The sequence below is a fragment of the Monodelphis domestica genome, chromosome 4, assembly GCF_027887165.1.
Source record: "Monodelphis domestica isolate mMonDom1 chromosome 4, mMonDom1.pri, whole genome shotgun sequence".
NCBI classification, from domain to species: Eukaryota; Metazoa; Chordata; class Mammalia; order Didelphimorphia; family Didelphidae; genus Monodelphis; species Monodelphis domestica.
Genome location: NC_077230.1, coordinates 431223597 through 431240108, shown reverse-complemented (window position 1 = coordinate 431240108; position 16512 = coordinate 431223597). Strand labels below are relative to the sequence as shown.

Below are 16512 nucleotides of genomic sequence, written 5' to 3'. Positions count from 1 at the left end.
CGATCGAAGACCTCCCTGAGAGAAGGGTCCCGGGGCCACATGAACTCACACTGAGTCCTGCCCAACCTTCAAAGGATGACTAACCCCAGCACTACAGCAATTTTAGGAGAATGAGGGAAGAGGGAATCCTCCCAAATTCTTTTCATGAGACCAATATGGGTCTGATATCGAAACGAGGGAGCTAGAACAGAGAAGAAGAACTACAGACCAACCTCCCGAAGGAACATTCATGCAAAAATGTTAAAGAAAATACCAGCAAGGAGAGGACAACATCCTATCCCAAGACTCATACGCCCCAGGCAGGTGGGATTTCTACCAGGAAGGCAGGGAAGGTTCAATAACAGGAAAACCATCAGCACAAATGACCACATCAACGACAAAACGCATAGAAACCACACTGGACCCTGCTCTGTCGAAAGCTGAGGTGATGGAATAGGAGGAGTGGGAAAGGAGCACTCGCCAGTCAGTGGTTGCTGAGAGACTGGAGACAGTCAGCTGTGGTCACTCCCAGAGTGGAGTCCCTGATTGAAGGCATTGGGAGTCAGACTGGCTGCTTGCACTAGCAGGGGCAGAACGGCCCTTTGGCTCTGCATGGAATGCCTGAGGTCAAGCATGAACTGGGGCTTGAGTGGGAATCCCAGGATTATAACTGACCCTGGACTATGAAACCTGGAAAAACGAATAGGACCCAGGTATAAACAAACAGAAAACAATTCTGAATCTGAGGTAACATACAGCAGCACAATAGGAACCCTGAGAATCCACTAAAAAGCCAGTAATTAAATGTACTGGGCCGGCTCTTAAACTTTTTAGAATAAAATGAGTAAACAAAGGAGAAAGAACCTACTTACTGGTAATTCCTATAGAGACAGGGAAGATCATCGCTTGAACTCAGAGGACAATGAATTAAAAACACTTGTTCTGGGACAGCTTGAGAAAAAACCCCAGGCTGGGAAGGTCCCCCTTCAAGAAGGAGAGAGAGAGAGAGAGAGAGAGAGAGAGAGAGAGAGAGAGAGAGAGAGAGAGAGAGAGAGAGAGAGAGACAGAGAGAGACAGAGACAGAGACAGAGACAGAGACACAGAGACAGAGACAGAGACAGAGACAGAGACAGAGAGGCAGAGAGAGACAGAGAGAGAGACAGAGACAGAGAGAGAGACACAGAGAGAGAGAGAGAGAGAGAGAGAGAGAGAGAGAGAGAGAGAGAGAAATGTATTGAGTTGAATGCAAGTTGAATTATTGAGTCAAACGGCCAGAAGGCAGGTGCAGGTCAAATGCTGCCTCCCTGAAAAGATGGAGTTTCAGGTTCTTAAACCCTCTTGACAACAGGGGCTCCCTGTAACCCAAGAGGGGTTGATGGGGGGATGCGTTGTGGCTCAAAGACTAAAGGGGGTGAACTGGGCAGTTCAGGAGATGATTAGATATCTGAGATACAAACAGATGCTCATCAGAAGCAAACTGAGGTGCCTCTCTGTGCTTATCAAAGAGCCAAGGGAGAGGCCAAGGGAGTGTCTCTCTTGGAAACCCTTCCTTATAGGTTTCCGTTGCTCAAAGCCACCTTCCTTTGGCACTGCAGGGGTGTAAGGAAAAGGGATTCCTTACATGCTCTCTGACCTGGGACACCTCTGGGGTTTGGGGTGTCCAGGGGGAGCCAGTAACCCATCTCACACCTCGCTTGGCTTCACGTATAAGAAGGGGACGGCATTACAGTTAGTTCTTGCCTCTCGTGTCTCTGAAGATCGATGGGATCCTGCAGGGGAGTTGCATTGGGTGAGGGGCTATTGAAACGTCCCAGGTCTTGTTTAGCCCACGACACCCTTCCAGTACCAGCAGATGTGCCCCCAAGTCTCCTGTTCTTCCGTAGGTGCCTCCCCAGGTTTTCCAGCTCACCCTCAGGAGGGTTGTTCTCCAGGCCTTTCACCAGCTCCACGTCTGCCGGGGTTACAGACATGCTCCAGTTTCCAAATGGCTTCCCTAAAGTATGGCCGCTGAACCTGGGCATGGCGTGGCCCAACAAGGGAAAGCCCATCTCCCTGCTTGGCTTAGCTCAGAGCCTTGATCCAGCAGAGGAGGGCAGGACGCTGGCCTGTTCCCAGTGCTCTGTCCTATTGGGAAGCCCTCCGTGCCAGTTCAGTGCTGTGCTCTGCTTGGCTACCTCCTCCTCTGGGTGACGTTGCTAGCTGGACTCTGGGGAGACAGTCACCCTTTTTCTGCCAGGTACCGTCCCTTTGGATCTGACCCCTCCCCCCGGCTCCTTCAAATGCTTTTCTGTGATGGCTGCTCCGCAGCTAGGGGGCATCTCCGCATTTGACAAGGCTGACTTCTATGTTTATAGGGAAGGAACCACCCAGGTTCACACATACTCGTCTCCAGTGATGCATCAGAGGTCTGCATCCAATTGGGAATCCGTTCCTTAGTGGGCACTTTGGGGTCTAGCCATTCACCTAGTGCCAAGTCCGTTTAACCAGATAATCCTTCTTTAGTTCTCAGTTCTGGCTCCAAAGCCGGCATGAGGAATTCGGGCAAATGGTTTCCTGCAGCATAAAGAGCCCCAGGCCAGTGGTGCTTCCCTACTCCAGCAGACTAATTACTGCCTCAATGAAGGAACATCAGGTCAGGCTGCCCTAGTCTTGGTGAAGTCTCACCAACTTTGACTTACTACCTCTGGAGATGACACCATTTCAACCAAGACCCAAATGGCAAAGCCATAATCTCAGCCCAGAGGCTGAGAAAATCACCCAGAAACAGAGAAAACCCTCCTCCCCATTGGGGTCCCTTGCTAGGAGGTGTCGGCCCCTTTCTTAGCACACAGCAAGTCTGCCCATGGCACCCTCCCCAGCCCTAGGATGTAAGTCTGAAGCAGACCCTAATGGCTCACCTGGAGTCCAACCAAGACTAATGAGACAGAGAGCTTGAGTGATGGAGCAAGGCTTTATTGGAGGAAAGGAGGGGGATGGAAGGCCAGTGGCCATGGAGTAGGAGGGGGAGGATGGGAGAGCAAGGGGGGAGCCAACAGTCTATAGAAGGCTAGGGGTCTCCATGGGGGATGAAGAAGGAGAGAATCTTTTATAGGGTGTTGGTCCAGGATTGGGGAACCTGTATTGGGCAGAGTTGGGGTACTTGTGATCAGATGATTGGATGACCCTAAGGGGCTTGGCTTTGGGGTTGGGGCTTTTGTTGCCCAGGCTTGTCTAGTCCTTAGTATGGTACAGACAGTATAAGTCCAGAACATCCATCCACCATGGATTTGTCAGGTCATAGCAGGGAAGTAGCAGTGCCCTGAGGAAGTGGAACTACTTGCTTTGTTCTGGAGTCCCAGCAGGTGCAGGGGACGGGGTGGGGGGCTGTCAGTCCCGGTAGGGATTGGGGAAGGGAAAGGGGGGTTTTGATCCCAGGATCTATCAACTGACACTCACCTGGCTCTCCGCTGTGCCACTGAAGATTTCTGTGTTTCATCCTATGCAGAATGCAGGGACCCGTCGGGGCTGTAGTTATAGGTACTGGATGTCTGACCTCATCTCCCTCCAGAGCCGCCATTATCTTGTCACCTACCAGAGAAGTGATTCATCCAATTAGAGCCAGAGATGTCTCCAGGTGTTTGGGGAACTTTGGTCCCTTGAGCCCATCCCAGGCAGCAATTGGGACAGAGTAATGAGGGCTCAGCCAAGAGTGGGAGCAGCTGCGAAGCTTTTTCTGTTCCCTATGTGTCAATGAAGCTCATCCCCTCCCCCTCCTGAGTAACTTTACTTGCCCATCAAACATTCCTGAAGATGTGATTTAGACTTGCAAGAAGGAGGTGGACCGAGCACCCATGAGAAAGAATAAATAATCCTGAGAGCAATCAATCCACATGAGTGAATAATCTTCTCTCTTCATGCCATTGCACACCATGTCTAAAAAGCATATGGCGGATGTTCAGTTCAGGAGAGGTAGAGTGGAGGACCTTCTCCATCACTTCATCTAAGTCTGTCCAAATTTCCTTGGTTCTGGCCATTATATCTTTTCATCAAGTATTTTCTATCAAGTTCACATACCATCATCTTTCCACCATTCTCCCACTAAGTTTGTTTCCTTTCTAGACACAGACGTGTTTTTAAAAGAGGAGCTTTAAATGATTCTGAGACTGCTGCCCTCTTTTTTGGCTCTAATTTTGGGGCAAAATTTGTGTGAAGATTGGATTTGGCTATCTATCTCCTGACTGTAACAACAAAGGTACTTCGCTCTTCTTTATTGGGAAGATTGAATTGTAAACCCGTATTTTTAGATTTTAATCCTCAAAAGTGTTAACTCAGTATTTAAAGTAGATCTACCCATTTTAACTACAAGAAGGTGCAAACTAACTACAAAAAGGTGTGAACACCCATTTCATGCATTGAGTGGGAGGTCTGTGACCAGGCTTTGTTGTTAATATATAGAAATGCTGATGGTTTCTGTGGGATTCTTTTATATCCTGGAACTGTGCTAAAGTTGTTAATTCTTTCGGGTAATTGTCAGCTAATTTTCTAAAGTGTGCCATTCGTAAGTATGCCATCATATCACCTGCCAAGAGAGTCCCTTGCATAATCTACAGCCTCTTCCTACCTCAGTTTACTCAGTTCTCATGATCTGCTCATCTTCCTACTTTACAAGTTCCAATCGCTTCCTCTTTGTCATTCTCACAGCTGCCACCCAGTACCGGATATTATCACCTCAGTATTTCTCCTCTAGTTGTAATGGCAGGAAAAGGACATCGTGGCGATAAACAGGCATAAAGAATTGTTCTTAACAGGGAAGACCAATGTCCGTCAATTAAAGGGGAAACAGATTATGTAAACTTGCTCATCAATGCTTTGGATTTTCCATTTCTCCAGGACTCATTCCTGGGGAAGAGCTTCCCTTTGTCAATTAGTCTAAATGAGGAGACAACGGAATGTCTTTTTCTTTTGGATTCCAATTCTGAAGATTTCAAAAGCAAAATTAATTTGTGATTTCAGAAAAAGAAATCAGGCAATTCGCGTGTCTGTCTCTCATTCCTAGAATGCAAACCCCTCTGACCTCCATCTCTTACTGTCTCTCATTTCCTTCAATAGACAGCTCACGTTCCACCTTACACAAGGAACTTTTTTAAGCTTCTCCAGCTCTGCCTCCCAGCTCCTGATGGCTCCATGAAAATTACCATAAGGCTTCTTTGCATGGATCTTATCTACACTTACATCTACATTTTTGAGATTTCCCCTCGGCAGGGTTCAATGGTGAAGGGACGGAATTGTGTGTGTGTGTGTGTGTGTGTGTGTGTGTGTGTACACAGATACAGGATTCCTCTTCAATAATAAAAATGTAATCAATCCTTGCTACTTAATTGATTATTAAATCTGACCAATGTCAGAATTACTAAGTTCCTGAACTGAAATTTCAGCTCACTTCAGTGGATGGACCTTGAAATCTCTAGTGTTGTTCAAGTTTTCCTGTAGACAATTCATTGCACCAGACAGCCTGATTGGAATTCCGGAACTTGGTTGTTGTTTTTTTTTTTTAATTTCAAGAACTTATAACAAAATCCATTTAGATTGTTACAAAAGGTTAGTTATTGTGCTGTAGACAGAGAACACAGGACACATAATGGGTCTGAGAGACATCTGTTTCCAAAGAAAAGATAGGAAATTCCAAAACCTGAGCAGGAGGAACCCAGGAGCTGAAATACAGAGGAAAAGGTCGAGCTCAATTTGAACCTGAGCATTAAAAGTCAAAGGACTTACACAGACAGACTTTAGAACTCCCCATTGAAGAGTCCCTTGCCAATTGAACAGAAATCAAATCAGTTTTGTAACAGTCCTGATTGCAAATGATAGATTGAGTAGCATCTCTGAAGTATTGATTCAGACATTTATGGTGTACCAATGGGAGAGGGCAGAAGGATTGTGTTTGAGTCTATGGACTTTGTCTCTGATCCTTGTCCCTCTCTCTGCTTCTCTGTATCAATCTGTGACTGTGTCTATCTCTTTGTCACTGTCTCTGTTTTTCTGTCTCTGTCACTGGATCTGTCTGTCTGTCCCCTTCTCTGTCTTTGTCTGACTCTTTGTCTCTCTCTCTGTTTCTATGTCTGTGTCTGTCTGTCTGTCTGTCTGTCTCTCTTTCCAAAACTGACCTATGTCTCTGTGAGAGCCAGAAGATGGAGGAAGTGTTTTAATATCCCTGTGTACGGGGAAAGACAGCACCAAAGCAGGAAGAGCATTAACAGAGTGTGTGATAACCAAAGAGAATTAAGATTTGGGTGGAATGTAAAGTACAGAGGTCTGTCCAGTGGCCTCTCCGAGGACCCAGAATTTGTCTGCCCAAGTATGACGTCACGGTCTGATAAATGAGGTGAGAGACACCGTGCATTCAGCCCATGTATGCAGGCATCGCACGCAGTGCTCTGCCATAGTACCATGGTACATTTATTATATAGTTTTGGGTACACACACATAACCAATTCTCTACATATGTGACATTCTACAGTTTGATTGGATATTATCAAATCACCTAAACAACACTCTTGTGCTGTTACTCCAACAAAGAATTCTGTGATCATTTACAAGGTTTCTACAACACTCTGTGATAGATATGATTAGTGTGAATAAAGTCATTTGTAGGTTATTACGCCTTGACCTGCTGAGAGGATCCCTGTGCTTTTGGCCAGCTTTCACTCTCCAGCATAATTGCTTGGGAGATGAACAACAAAACATCTTCCTATCTAGGTGTGAGGACTTCAGGCAGACCAATTTTGGGGTTTTCCTCAATTTACAGGTTCTGTTTTTCTTGTGTTACTTTCAAGTGCCTGGCAATGCTGTTTGGCTTCTGTTCCAACAAATTCACTCGAGTGTGGTAACTGTAGGACAAGATTCATTATAGTCCTCAAGCTTTCAGCTGGTGTTTACTGTAGGGCCTTGGAGCATGTCTTGTGCTTGGGAAAGGAGGGGTCATGGGCAGTAATCTTTGTGCTTTCATTCTGTAATTGCAGTCTTTTGTGGGTAATAACCTGGGGGGCTTAAAGTAGGCTATATATTTATTGATTCTATTAGTATTTGCTCTCATGTTATTTCTCCTGTATTGTAGAGAAAATAATAATCATAACAAGTCCACTAGTGGGGAAAATTTGGGGAAAGAAGTCACAAAAGGGGAATCAGTGGGGGGCCTTCATTCTGGGCTCTGCTTTGCTGACCTTGCCTCCTTGGACCTTGTCAATCAGTCGGGGTACATTGGCCTCCAGCACTAAAGGACTGGAGGAGGAGTGACAACCAACGATGCTGGAAAGAGAGTTTGGAGTCAGGTTGGCAAGGGCTGACACAGAAGGCTTAACATGTCAAACTCTAAGCTGAGGGGAGCATATGCCCAAATGGCTGCCAAGTCCTCCAAGCCCATTTATTCTGTTTTCTTCTGGTTGAGAACAGTTGCAGCTCCAACAACCAGAGATCCGAGTCCACTTTGACTTCCTCATTAGGATAAGGGAGTGTCAGGCAGGGGCTTTCACTAAGGAGTTTTAGCCAGAGAAAAATCAATCTGTAAAGCCTGATGGCTACTCCCAGAATGGAGTCTTGGCCTCTGCCAGGCAGCACAGCCTCATATTAGCCTGTGAATCAGCAAAAAGGGGCTGATGGTTGGAAAACACAGTGCAGCAAAGGTAGCCACAATCATCACCCAGACGCCAGAGTGAGTCACGTACACTTTGTAGAGCGTGATGCCACAGCTGATGCAGTAAGCACAAACAAAGATGCTCACCAGCATCAGCACCGTTTCAGTGGCCTTGAGCTCTGGAGATGTCCCTGAGGAGAGGCTCTCGCTGTGAATGTACTGGACTCTCTGATGATGCCTGTCCAGCAGAAAGACTATGTAGCCGCTGGAGCAGACCAAGCCTCCGACAAAAAGGATATCTCGAAGGGAGGGCAGGATAGTAATTCCTTGTGACACCGTTCCCCAGTAGCAGTAAAGGAGATCAAATCCACCTGTGTAACTGCTGTTGTGGCTCCTCGGTCCAGTTACATATAATGGCACATTTATTTCTAGGATCATGTTGAATATCCACAAGGAGACACACGAGGGCCTGATGAGCTTCTGGACTTTGACTTTGGCCAACCTAGAGTTGCTGGGACTAACGGTGACAGCCTGAAAAGCACTCAGGAGGAAGGTGGTCCCAATGGAGAGGCCCCGGCTGACCCTTTGGACGTAAAAGACCATTTTACAGCCTAGGTTTCCCAGTAAGTAACCTTTCTGCAAAAAGAAAACACCTTCTGGGAATCCCCTGGAGATGAGCCCTATGATATTAGTCATTGTCAGTTGGGCCAGAATGACATGCATCGGCCTTGCCCTGCGGCTGCTGAACAAAGTGAAGATGTAAAAGCAAAGGAAGGAGTTGCCCAGGACCCCAACTCCAGTCTGAGAAAGGAAGATAACCCCCAGGACGGTGTCCAATACAGACATGGGCTTGGAGGGTGTTATGGAGGCCCCACTGGACATAGCATGAGAGAAGAGATGAAAAGCAATCAAACAATGTCTCATGATGAGGCTCATGATCTCCCTATGAGAGTAGTGATGGATGTACACGATGCAGTGGCAGCTGGGGGCCACATGTGCCTCCAGAATCCTCTAGAGTGGTACATCCCAGCCCCTTCTTCCCAGTCACACAGTCCCATACACGTCCATGTTCATGGGAACACAATCCTTCTTCCTCTGCCCAGATATCCTCCGCGGGCTCTCCAGAGTCCATGAGCCACACTGATTGCTACTTGTGCAATGATGTCTAGACCTTTGGATGATTGCGGATGTGTAGTGGGAGACTGGACTCTACGTTGGTGGAGAGAATTCTCAGTCACCTCTTTGGATTCATGAAAGGCTCCTGAGTCTTGAGTAAGGAGACAGAAGGAGCTACCAGGACTCTGGGCCGGCGACTTAATTCCTCAGCCTTTCCCCATTTCTAGCTTGCCTTCATAGAGCCTTTGGGAGTTTTCTCTTGTGGGAAAAGAGGGATTTTCTGCTTTTTCAGCTGAGAACTTTTCTCCCTTCCCTTTAAAGCAATCCTTCCCCTCTCATGTAAGTTCCGCTCACTGGAATTCTAGTCCCTGAGCCCTTCAGAGCTCAGACAAATAGAGTACTTGAGGAGATGCAGGCAGCGAGCAGTCGAAGCCCCCCTTCTTGTCCTTGAGGACAGTGAAAGAAGAATCTTTCGGAGTTGCCTAATAAGGAGTGAGCCATACGAGGTGAGGTCCCAAGAGCGTGAACTGCGCCCTACAGAAAGCAGCGGGCATGGGCCAATGCGCGCTCTGCAGTTTTATTCGCCTTAGCAGAGTCCTTCCTCATGTCAGTCTTTTTCACAGAGGCCTATTTAAACGCACAGGGTGACACCCTGATCTGTATTTCAGATGATGCACAAGGGCTCCGGCCTGTGAGCTGAAGAAAGGACTAAGAATGAACCAAAGCGCCACGGCAGTCCCTCTTGGGGAAGGGCAGGCTCTTTTGAAGACGAGAGTATGGACGCTCTGCTGTCAGAGGTTGAGAACTTAGAGCTGCTAGATCTAGGTCTGAGAGCCCTCTGACAAGAGGTGGAAGCTCAGAGTCTGTCTGAGATCCCAGCCAAGTGCCTCTCCCTGCCTCCCCTTCTTCAGGTCTCTCACGACCTTTTGCTGCAAAGACATGCTGTTGCTGACCGTTCCATGAACCTTGGATGGTGTTTGGGGCACGATCGCATCCCAAGTGCCTATCCCCAGTTCTTGGAAATCCTCTGACCCGAATTCCTGGAATCCTCCTGCAGCAGGTGTCGTAGCTGCCATCCTCGTGGCACTTTCCCCAAGGGCCCGTCTCAATGGCGTGACCTCATTCTCTGTGATCTGCACCTTTAACAACCCGAGTTGCCTGCAATAAACTGTATTTTGTCCTCCATCAGTGGGCAAAATCCCTTCCGACTCCACACTGTGTCGGTTATTATTTTGATTCTTAGCGGTTCCTTTGCCCTTACCTACTGGCAAGGTCTCCGGAATTTCGGCCTCTGTTACTCCTCGATTGTTTTCCTCATTCCTTGCCTGTGCGTCCCTGGTCTGAGTCCTGCCCGCTCCGGGGGGCTTTAACACTCCCCACTTACATATTTAGGCAAAGGCCAACTGTAAGTGCCAAGATGAGGACATTCGTCTTGGATCTCTCCACTACTTCCTCAGGGAGAGAATCCGGCTTCAGAGCGGGAGGGATCAAAGCCAGTTTCGGGGGCCTGCCCTGGGCTCTAGTTCCTTTTTAGGAAAAGGGAAACGCAGCGTGGGCACATTGGAGACCTAGACTGCGTGTCTGAATTCTAGCCGCTGGACCCGACATGGGGCAGAGGGCAGGCTGAGCCAGGGCCCAAAAGGAGAGCCAGGAGAGTCCTGGGGAAATTCCCCGAAAGAGTCAGTTCTCTGCCCGGCTGCTCCTCCCCAGCCTGGTCTCTCCTCAGAAACAGTAACGAAGGCTGCAGCCCAAAGATTTCCAGTTCACTGGCATTGTGTGAAACCCAGACAGGCCAGAGCCGAGCTGGAGTTTGTGAGGAAGAGTGCCCCGAGAGCCCAACGTCAGTTCAGATGTAAGGACTATTTCCCAACTGGGGACTCTGGCCAAGTCTGACTCAATGCGGGCCATGTGTCCTAAATAAAGAGGAAGACGAGCAAACGACTCAGAGGAGCTACAGACTGGCCTAATCCTGGCCGCCAAGTATTTACATGGGGAATCCAATGGGGATCCCCAGGTTTTGTTTGTCTCCGAGAGCAGAAAGATTCTGCCAAAGTGGTTAAATTGGGGGCTGTTGGTGCTTGGGGGTTACCTTTGGCAGGAGGACACGCTGCTGCAGTGAAGGCTTTGGGGGGGGGGGGAGTCCCGGGTGATTCCTCTCTGAAGCGCCTTTAGGGTAGTGAAGGACACCAAAGTGTTACACTCACAGATGGAGGAGCCAGAAAGTGCCTGTGAGTCACACATGTTCCAGGGCTGCCAGCTCAGGAGCTCAGGAGCTCTTCTGGAGCACACACATTCACACACACATAAATGAACAGAGACCCGCGTGTGCATACACACTCACAGGCACATCCACAGTCACACACGTCTATACACAGTCGGGAGCACACTTGCACACTCGTGTAGTGCACACCCACAGACACACGTGCACATACACACTCGGGAGCACACTTGCACACTCGTGTAGTGCACACCCACAGACACACGTGCACACACTTGTGGGCACCCTTACACAGTCACACATGTGTGAATACTCACAGAGGCACATGTACACACACTCATGGGCACACTTGCACACTCGCGTAGTGCACACCCACAGACACACGTGCACATACACACTCGGGAGCACACTTGCACACTCATGTAGTGCACACCCACAGACACACGTGCACATACACACTCACAGGCACATCCACAGTCACACACGTCTATACACAGTCGGGAGCACACTTGCACACTCGTGTAGTGCACACCCACAGACACACGTGCACATACACACTCGGGAGCACACTTGCACACTCGTGTAGTGCACACCCACAGACACACGTGCACACACTTGTGGGCACCCTTACACAGTCACACATGTGTGAATACTCACAGAGGCACATGTACACACACTCATGGGCACACTTGCACACTCACATGTGTGTGCACACCCACAGAGACACGTGCACATACACACTCGGGAGCACACTTGCACACTCGTGTAGTGCACACTCACAGAGACACGCCTGTGCAGGCCTGGAGAGGGGCTTGCACTAGGAGGGATGCTGACGTCTGCATTTGTTCCACCTTCCTCATCCCCCCCCCAGGCCCAATGGCAGCCTCTGAGCCCCGCTTAGGCCAGGAGAATCCTCCGGCCCCCTTCTTGAGGGGATGCACCAGGCAGTTGTTCGCTAGGCGGCAGAGGAGTCCAGGGGCTGCTGAGCTCGGATCCCTGCCACCCTCGGGTGCTGAGCGCAGCTCCTGGCGCCGGGGGGAGGCTATTTGGAGCCCGTCCTTTCTCTGAGGGGGGCACACGGGCAGCCTCCTCCCCACCCGGCCCCTTCCGGAGCGGAGCGCACCGCGCACCCAGCCACAGCTCCCTCCCCAGGGCGAGGAGACCCGCCACCGCCCAGCCAACAGCCTGGCTGCGAGCTGGGACACTCACCGACTGCCGTCAGCCCTGGGAGCGCGCCGCGGAGAGGCCGGCGGGCCGCCACTTATAGGCGCCCTCGCTCAGCTCCCTCCGGAGCTGTCAGGATGCCGTCACCTGCGGGAGGGCCGGCGGGGGACTTGGGGCTCCCGGGACCGGCTGGGGGACAATCAGGGCTGCGTAATGACAGGCTCCCCCGCCGCTGGGGCAGCTGAGAGGGGAACGCGGCGGTGGCCCCCTGGAGGGCCCGCCTGGCGCTGCTGGCCTGGCCCGGACTCTGGGCCCAGAACTGCCCACAGCCCCAGGGCCGCCTCCAGCCCAGCCTGCTCCCTGGCTCCAGGCCCTCGGGGTGCGCAGCAGCGGGGAGCGCTCCCTGCAGACCAACAGCCGGGCTCCCCCGTCCGAGGAGCTGAGCTGAAGGACCTTCTCTGGCGGGATTCCGAGGGTCGCGTCCTCTTCTCTAAGCCTCAGTTGATTCCTCCAGCAATGGGCACAAGGAGCCCAGCTTTCCCTCCCTCCTCCAAGCTCCCGAGAGGCATCGGGAGCTGCGAGTGCTTCCAGCTGGGTCTGGGAATTCCCTCCCCTCCATGGCTGGCCCCTCCAGTTGGACTCCGAGAAGGGAACCAAAGGCAGCTCTCCCCGTGCTTGCCTGCTTTCCTCCTGCCACTGCAGTCAGTCCTGCTGCCCTGCTCAAGCTCATCCGTTTCCACGCGATCTTTGGCTCTTTCCTTTCTCTTCCAGTTGAAGTGTCTTCATTGGCGGATACACTGAGATATCCCGGTAACTCCTGCCTCCGTCAGAGACACGGTCACGTATGTATGAAGAAAACAACGTGTCACTGATTTGTTTCTCACTTCTGTCTCTGTAGGTGGTCAGATACAAGGCGTTCAAGCCCGGCTTCTGTCTCTGTGGATGACGTTCTCTGGCTCCTGCTTCTCTCACTCCTAATCACTGCTCGTAGATCTTTCCATCCCCCAAATGAATCTGCTCAGCATCCTGACTGTGCACCAGGATTCCCCCACAGCCATGTGCCACAATTTGTGGAACCATTGCTCAATGGATGAGTGTCCCTTCAGTGTCCACAGCTTTGGCAACACCAAGAGGACTGGTCTCGATATTGTAGAGCATGTGGACTCTTCTCTTTCCCCTGATCGCCTCAGAAGAGAAACCTAGTGGGGCATTGCTGGGCCAAAAGGCTAATCTTAGAACACGATTCCAAATTGTTCTCCAAAGTGGCTGGAGCAGTTCACAGTTCCACCAACAGTGTAGTGGTGTCCCTGTTTTCCCACATAGCCTCTAATGTTTGTCATTTCCCCCTTTTATCCTTTTGGCCAACATGATGGGTGTGAGATGTGGCTTTGACTCGCGTTTCTCTAATTCGTAATGCTTTAGAGTATTTTTCATATATTTATATCTAGAATTTTTCTCTTCATCCAGTAACTGTCTGTTCATATCTTCTGACTATCAGTTGGGGAATGGCTCATCTTCTTACATATTTGATCACATTCTCTACATGTTTCAGAGCTTCATTAGAGTAACTGTCCATAAAACCTTTTCCCAACTTACTGCTTTGCTTCTAATCTGGGCTATGTTCATTTTATTCGTACAAAAGGTTTTTTAATGAATGCATCCCAAACCATCCGTTTTCTATCTCACAATTCTTTCTGTCTCTTGTTTATTCATAAATTCTTCCACTCGTGAATTAGCGAGGTAATATGTTCCGTGTTCTTCTATCTGGATCTCATCCAGCAGTAAAGGGGGAAGAAGGAAGAGCCTTGCAGGCTGGGCACCAGTGGGCAGGTTACTTAGAGGAAAGATTGTCTGCCCTTTCTAATAAAACTGCATAAAATATGGATCTGGGGAGAACTACTATTCCCGTTCTTACAGGTATAATCTATTGGTCTGTATCTCGTTTCTCAATAACTTTTTTTCCAGAAGATGAGTGCTTAACCCAAACCTTGAGTCTACTTTTGACAGACATAAAGTTACTGAACTCCTTTACAACTGTTTGTTGTAAGACGACTCTCTTCTGTTCCACGGATCAGTTTCTCTCTCTCTCTCTCTCTCTCAGTGACTACGCGATAGTTTTGACAACGCCTTTAAGAATATAGTCCAAAATCTGGCCTTCCTTCATTTTCATTTTTACATTCATTCCCTTGATATTCTCGGCCTTTTGGGTTTTCAGTGAATTTTGCTCTTGCTTTTTCCAGTTCAATAAAATATTATTTGGGTCATTTATTTAGGATGGAATTGAATAATAATGATTCTTTTCCTGGCACTTCTCCCTGGCTTTGGGCTGTATCCTGCTCACCTGTGCTGTGTACCTCTTCTGCTTGGCAAACAAAGTAATGTGGGGCCAAGAAGAAAAAAGGTTGCTTTAAGCTCACAGTTTAGATCTCTTCCCCCGAGATCCAAACTTGATTATCCACGTCTTCAACCAACAAAACTGTCCATTGATCTTTAAAAATCACAGTATCTACACTAACGATGTTCCTAGTCTACCTATACACATCTACCCCATGACCACTGATGGCATCCATCAGTAATTCTGTCTACAATCGTCAGTTCCACCTCCCAGTTAGTCTTAGATTCTGTTGCCCCTCTGCTGAAGTCCTTGCCTATGCATTTGTAAATGATTTCAGCACTCAGGATAGTTTTGAGATTGCTGGCTGGAATAATATTCTTTGTCATTCCCCCTCTCCCATTTTCTTGCCCACCCTCTTCATTCTAGTGCCTTCCCTCTTCAATGCTTTCCTGTTTACCCTGTATATCATTTTCCTTCTGTGGATTTGTCTGGACACGGTTTCCTCCATTAATGGTAAACTCGTTTAGAGCAGGGATTCTCTTTTACCTCTTCTTTTATCCCCTCCCCTTGCCACGTTGCCTGGTTTAGAGCAGGTGCTTAATAAATGTTCATTGATTCGCTGATAACTGTGAAAGGTGAAGTAGCATGAGTAATAGAGTCAACACAATGCAGGAGAAATAGGGTGGTGTTTCAGCCTTGTAGTGCATAGCATACAGGGATAAGTTGCCATTTCTACCACTTTGCTCTCAACGTTTCCTTCTGTAAAGATTGAAATTTAGGGGAGACTGAGGCAGGTAGAAATTAGTTTCTCTCTGCAAGGAGTATTATATTTTTTAGAGGTTTATTGAAGATTAAGGATTAAAGAATATACAAGTAAGAAAAGCACATGCTAGGTGGGCCATGAGGCCCACCCAACTTTCACTCACATCATGAGACACGTCTGTTTGCCAGCGAAGCCAGGAAGAGAAGAGAGCCCCCGCCTACAACGAAGACCCTTTAAATAAAATTTTGCTCTCATCCCAGGTGAGAATTCAGTGAGATTACAAAGCATTCTGGGGAAGTGGAGCAAGGGCTTCTGGGGATTGAAGTCCTGGATTCGAGTCTATTTTTACACTTCTAAAGGCCAGAGGGGAGGAAACAATGCATTGTAGACATGAGAACAGCCTATGCAAATCCACAGATATAGAAACTCTAATTTCAAGGGTGAGGAATAGCAAACAAGTCAGTTTGGCTGGACTACATGATACTTAATGATTAATCATATTTAAGAAGCTAGAAAATGAGTAGGAGCCAATTAGTAGATGCCTTTAAATACCAAAGGGAAAGAGAAAACTGTGTATTAACCACCAATGTAATAGGGAGCCACTGGACTTTCTTGAGTAAGGAAGTGACATGTCTGGACCATTGCTGCAAAGTGTTACTTACAAAAGAGTGGTTGCCTTAAACTGTGACTGCGAAAATATGGGTTTCAAGACTTTGAATAGCCAAAACTGTAAAGATAATTTTTAGTGTCTTGGTTTTATATTAAAAATAAAGTGGTCACCATGGGAAAATTCCCAAGTATTAAATATACACAAGTCAGCTGGGTTTTTATGGAGATTTTAATTAATACAAATGAAGGAATTAAGAAAAGGGAGAGAGAGAGTAAGAGGAAATAATGGGAAAGGGGCCTAGGCCAGCCTAGCCTTAAGCCTTAAGAGAGAGATCAGTCAGTCTTTAATCCACTCACCACAAGATTTGTCCAAGCAAGATTCTAGTGTTCAGAGAGACCCAGCTACTCCAACTAGTCCGAGCTCTGACTCAGCTACCAAGGCTGCACTCCTTTTCAGCCACCAAGAGAGAGACCAGCCTCCAATTCAGCTCCATAGCTGAATTCCCATTCAGAGGCCTTCTGGCCTCCTTTTTAAAGAGAATTTTCTCCTATGTCACCTCTCCTAAGTTTTCACATCTACCAATCACAGTAGACTTTTTCACAGGACTGACCATTCTTAATTCACACCTGAATAGACTAAACTTTTGAGTAATTCATACCTGAGTAGACTAAAACCTCACACCTCTTGCTGAGCTTGCTTGAACTGTTAGTGATTAATT

At 48.3% G+C, this 16512-nt stretch overlaps 1 protein-coding gene, 1 long non-coding RNA gene and 1 pseudogene across 2 annotated transcripts in view; all 3 read right to left on the bottom strand.

Annotated features, from left to right (window-relative positions):
* Positions 1 to 2915: 2915 nt before the first annotated feature.
* Positions 2916 to 16512, bottom strand: part of LOC130458795 (uncharacterized) — a 36236-nt gene continuing 22639 nt past the window's right edge. Inside the window, exons 2-3 of the long non-coding RNA XR_008918174.1 lie at positions 3415 to 3546; positions 2916 to 3094 (exon numbers count right to left, since the gene is read on the bottom strand). This is a non-coding gene — a long non-coding RNA (uncharacterized LOC130458795). The remainder of the gene's footprint in view (positions 3095 to 3414; positions 3547 to 16512) is intronic.
* monDomV1R1242 (vomeronasal 1 receptor monDomV1R1242) lies at positions 7577 to 8434 on the bottom strand. The gene has a single exon (NM_001166816.1). The coding sequence runs from the start codon at positions 8432 to 8434 to the stop codon at positions 7577 to 7579; it is 858 nt and encodes a 285-aa protein (NP_001160288.1).
* Positions 7652 to 8434, bottom strand: monDomV1R-ps1235 (vomeronasal 1 receptor monDomV1R-ps1235 pseudogene; annotated as a pseudogene).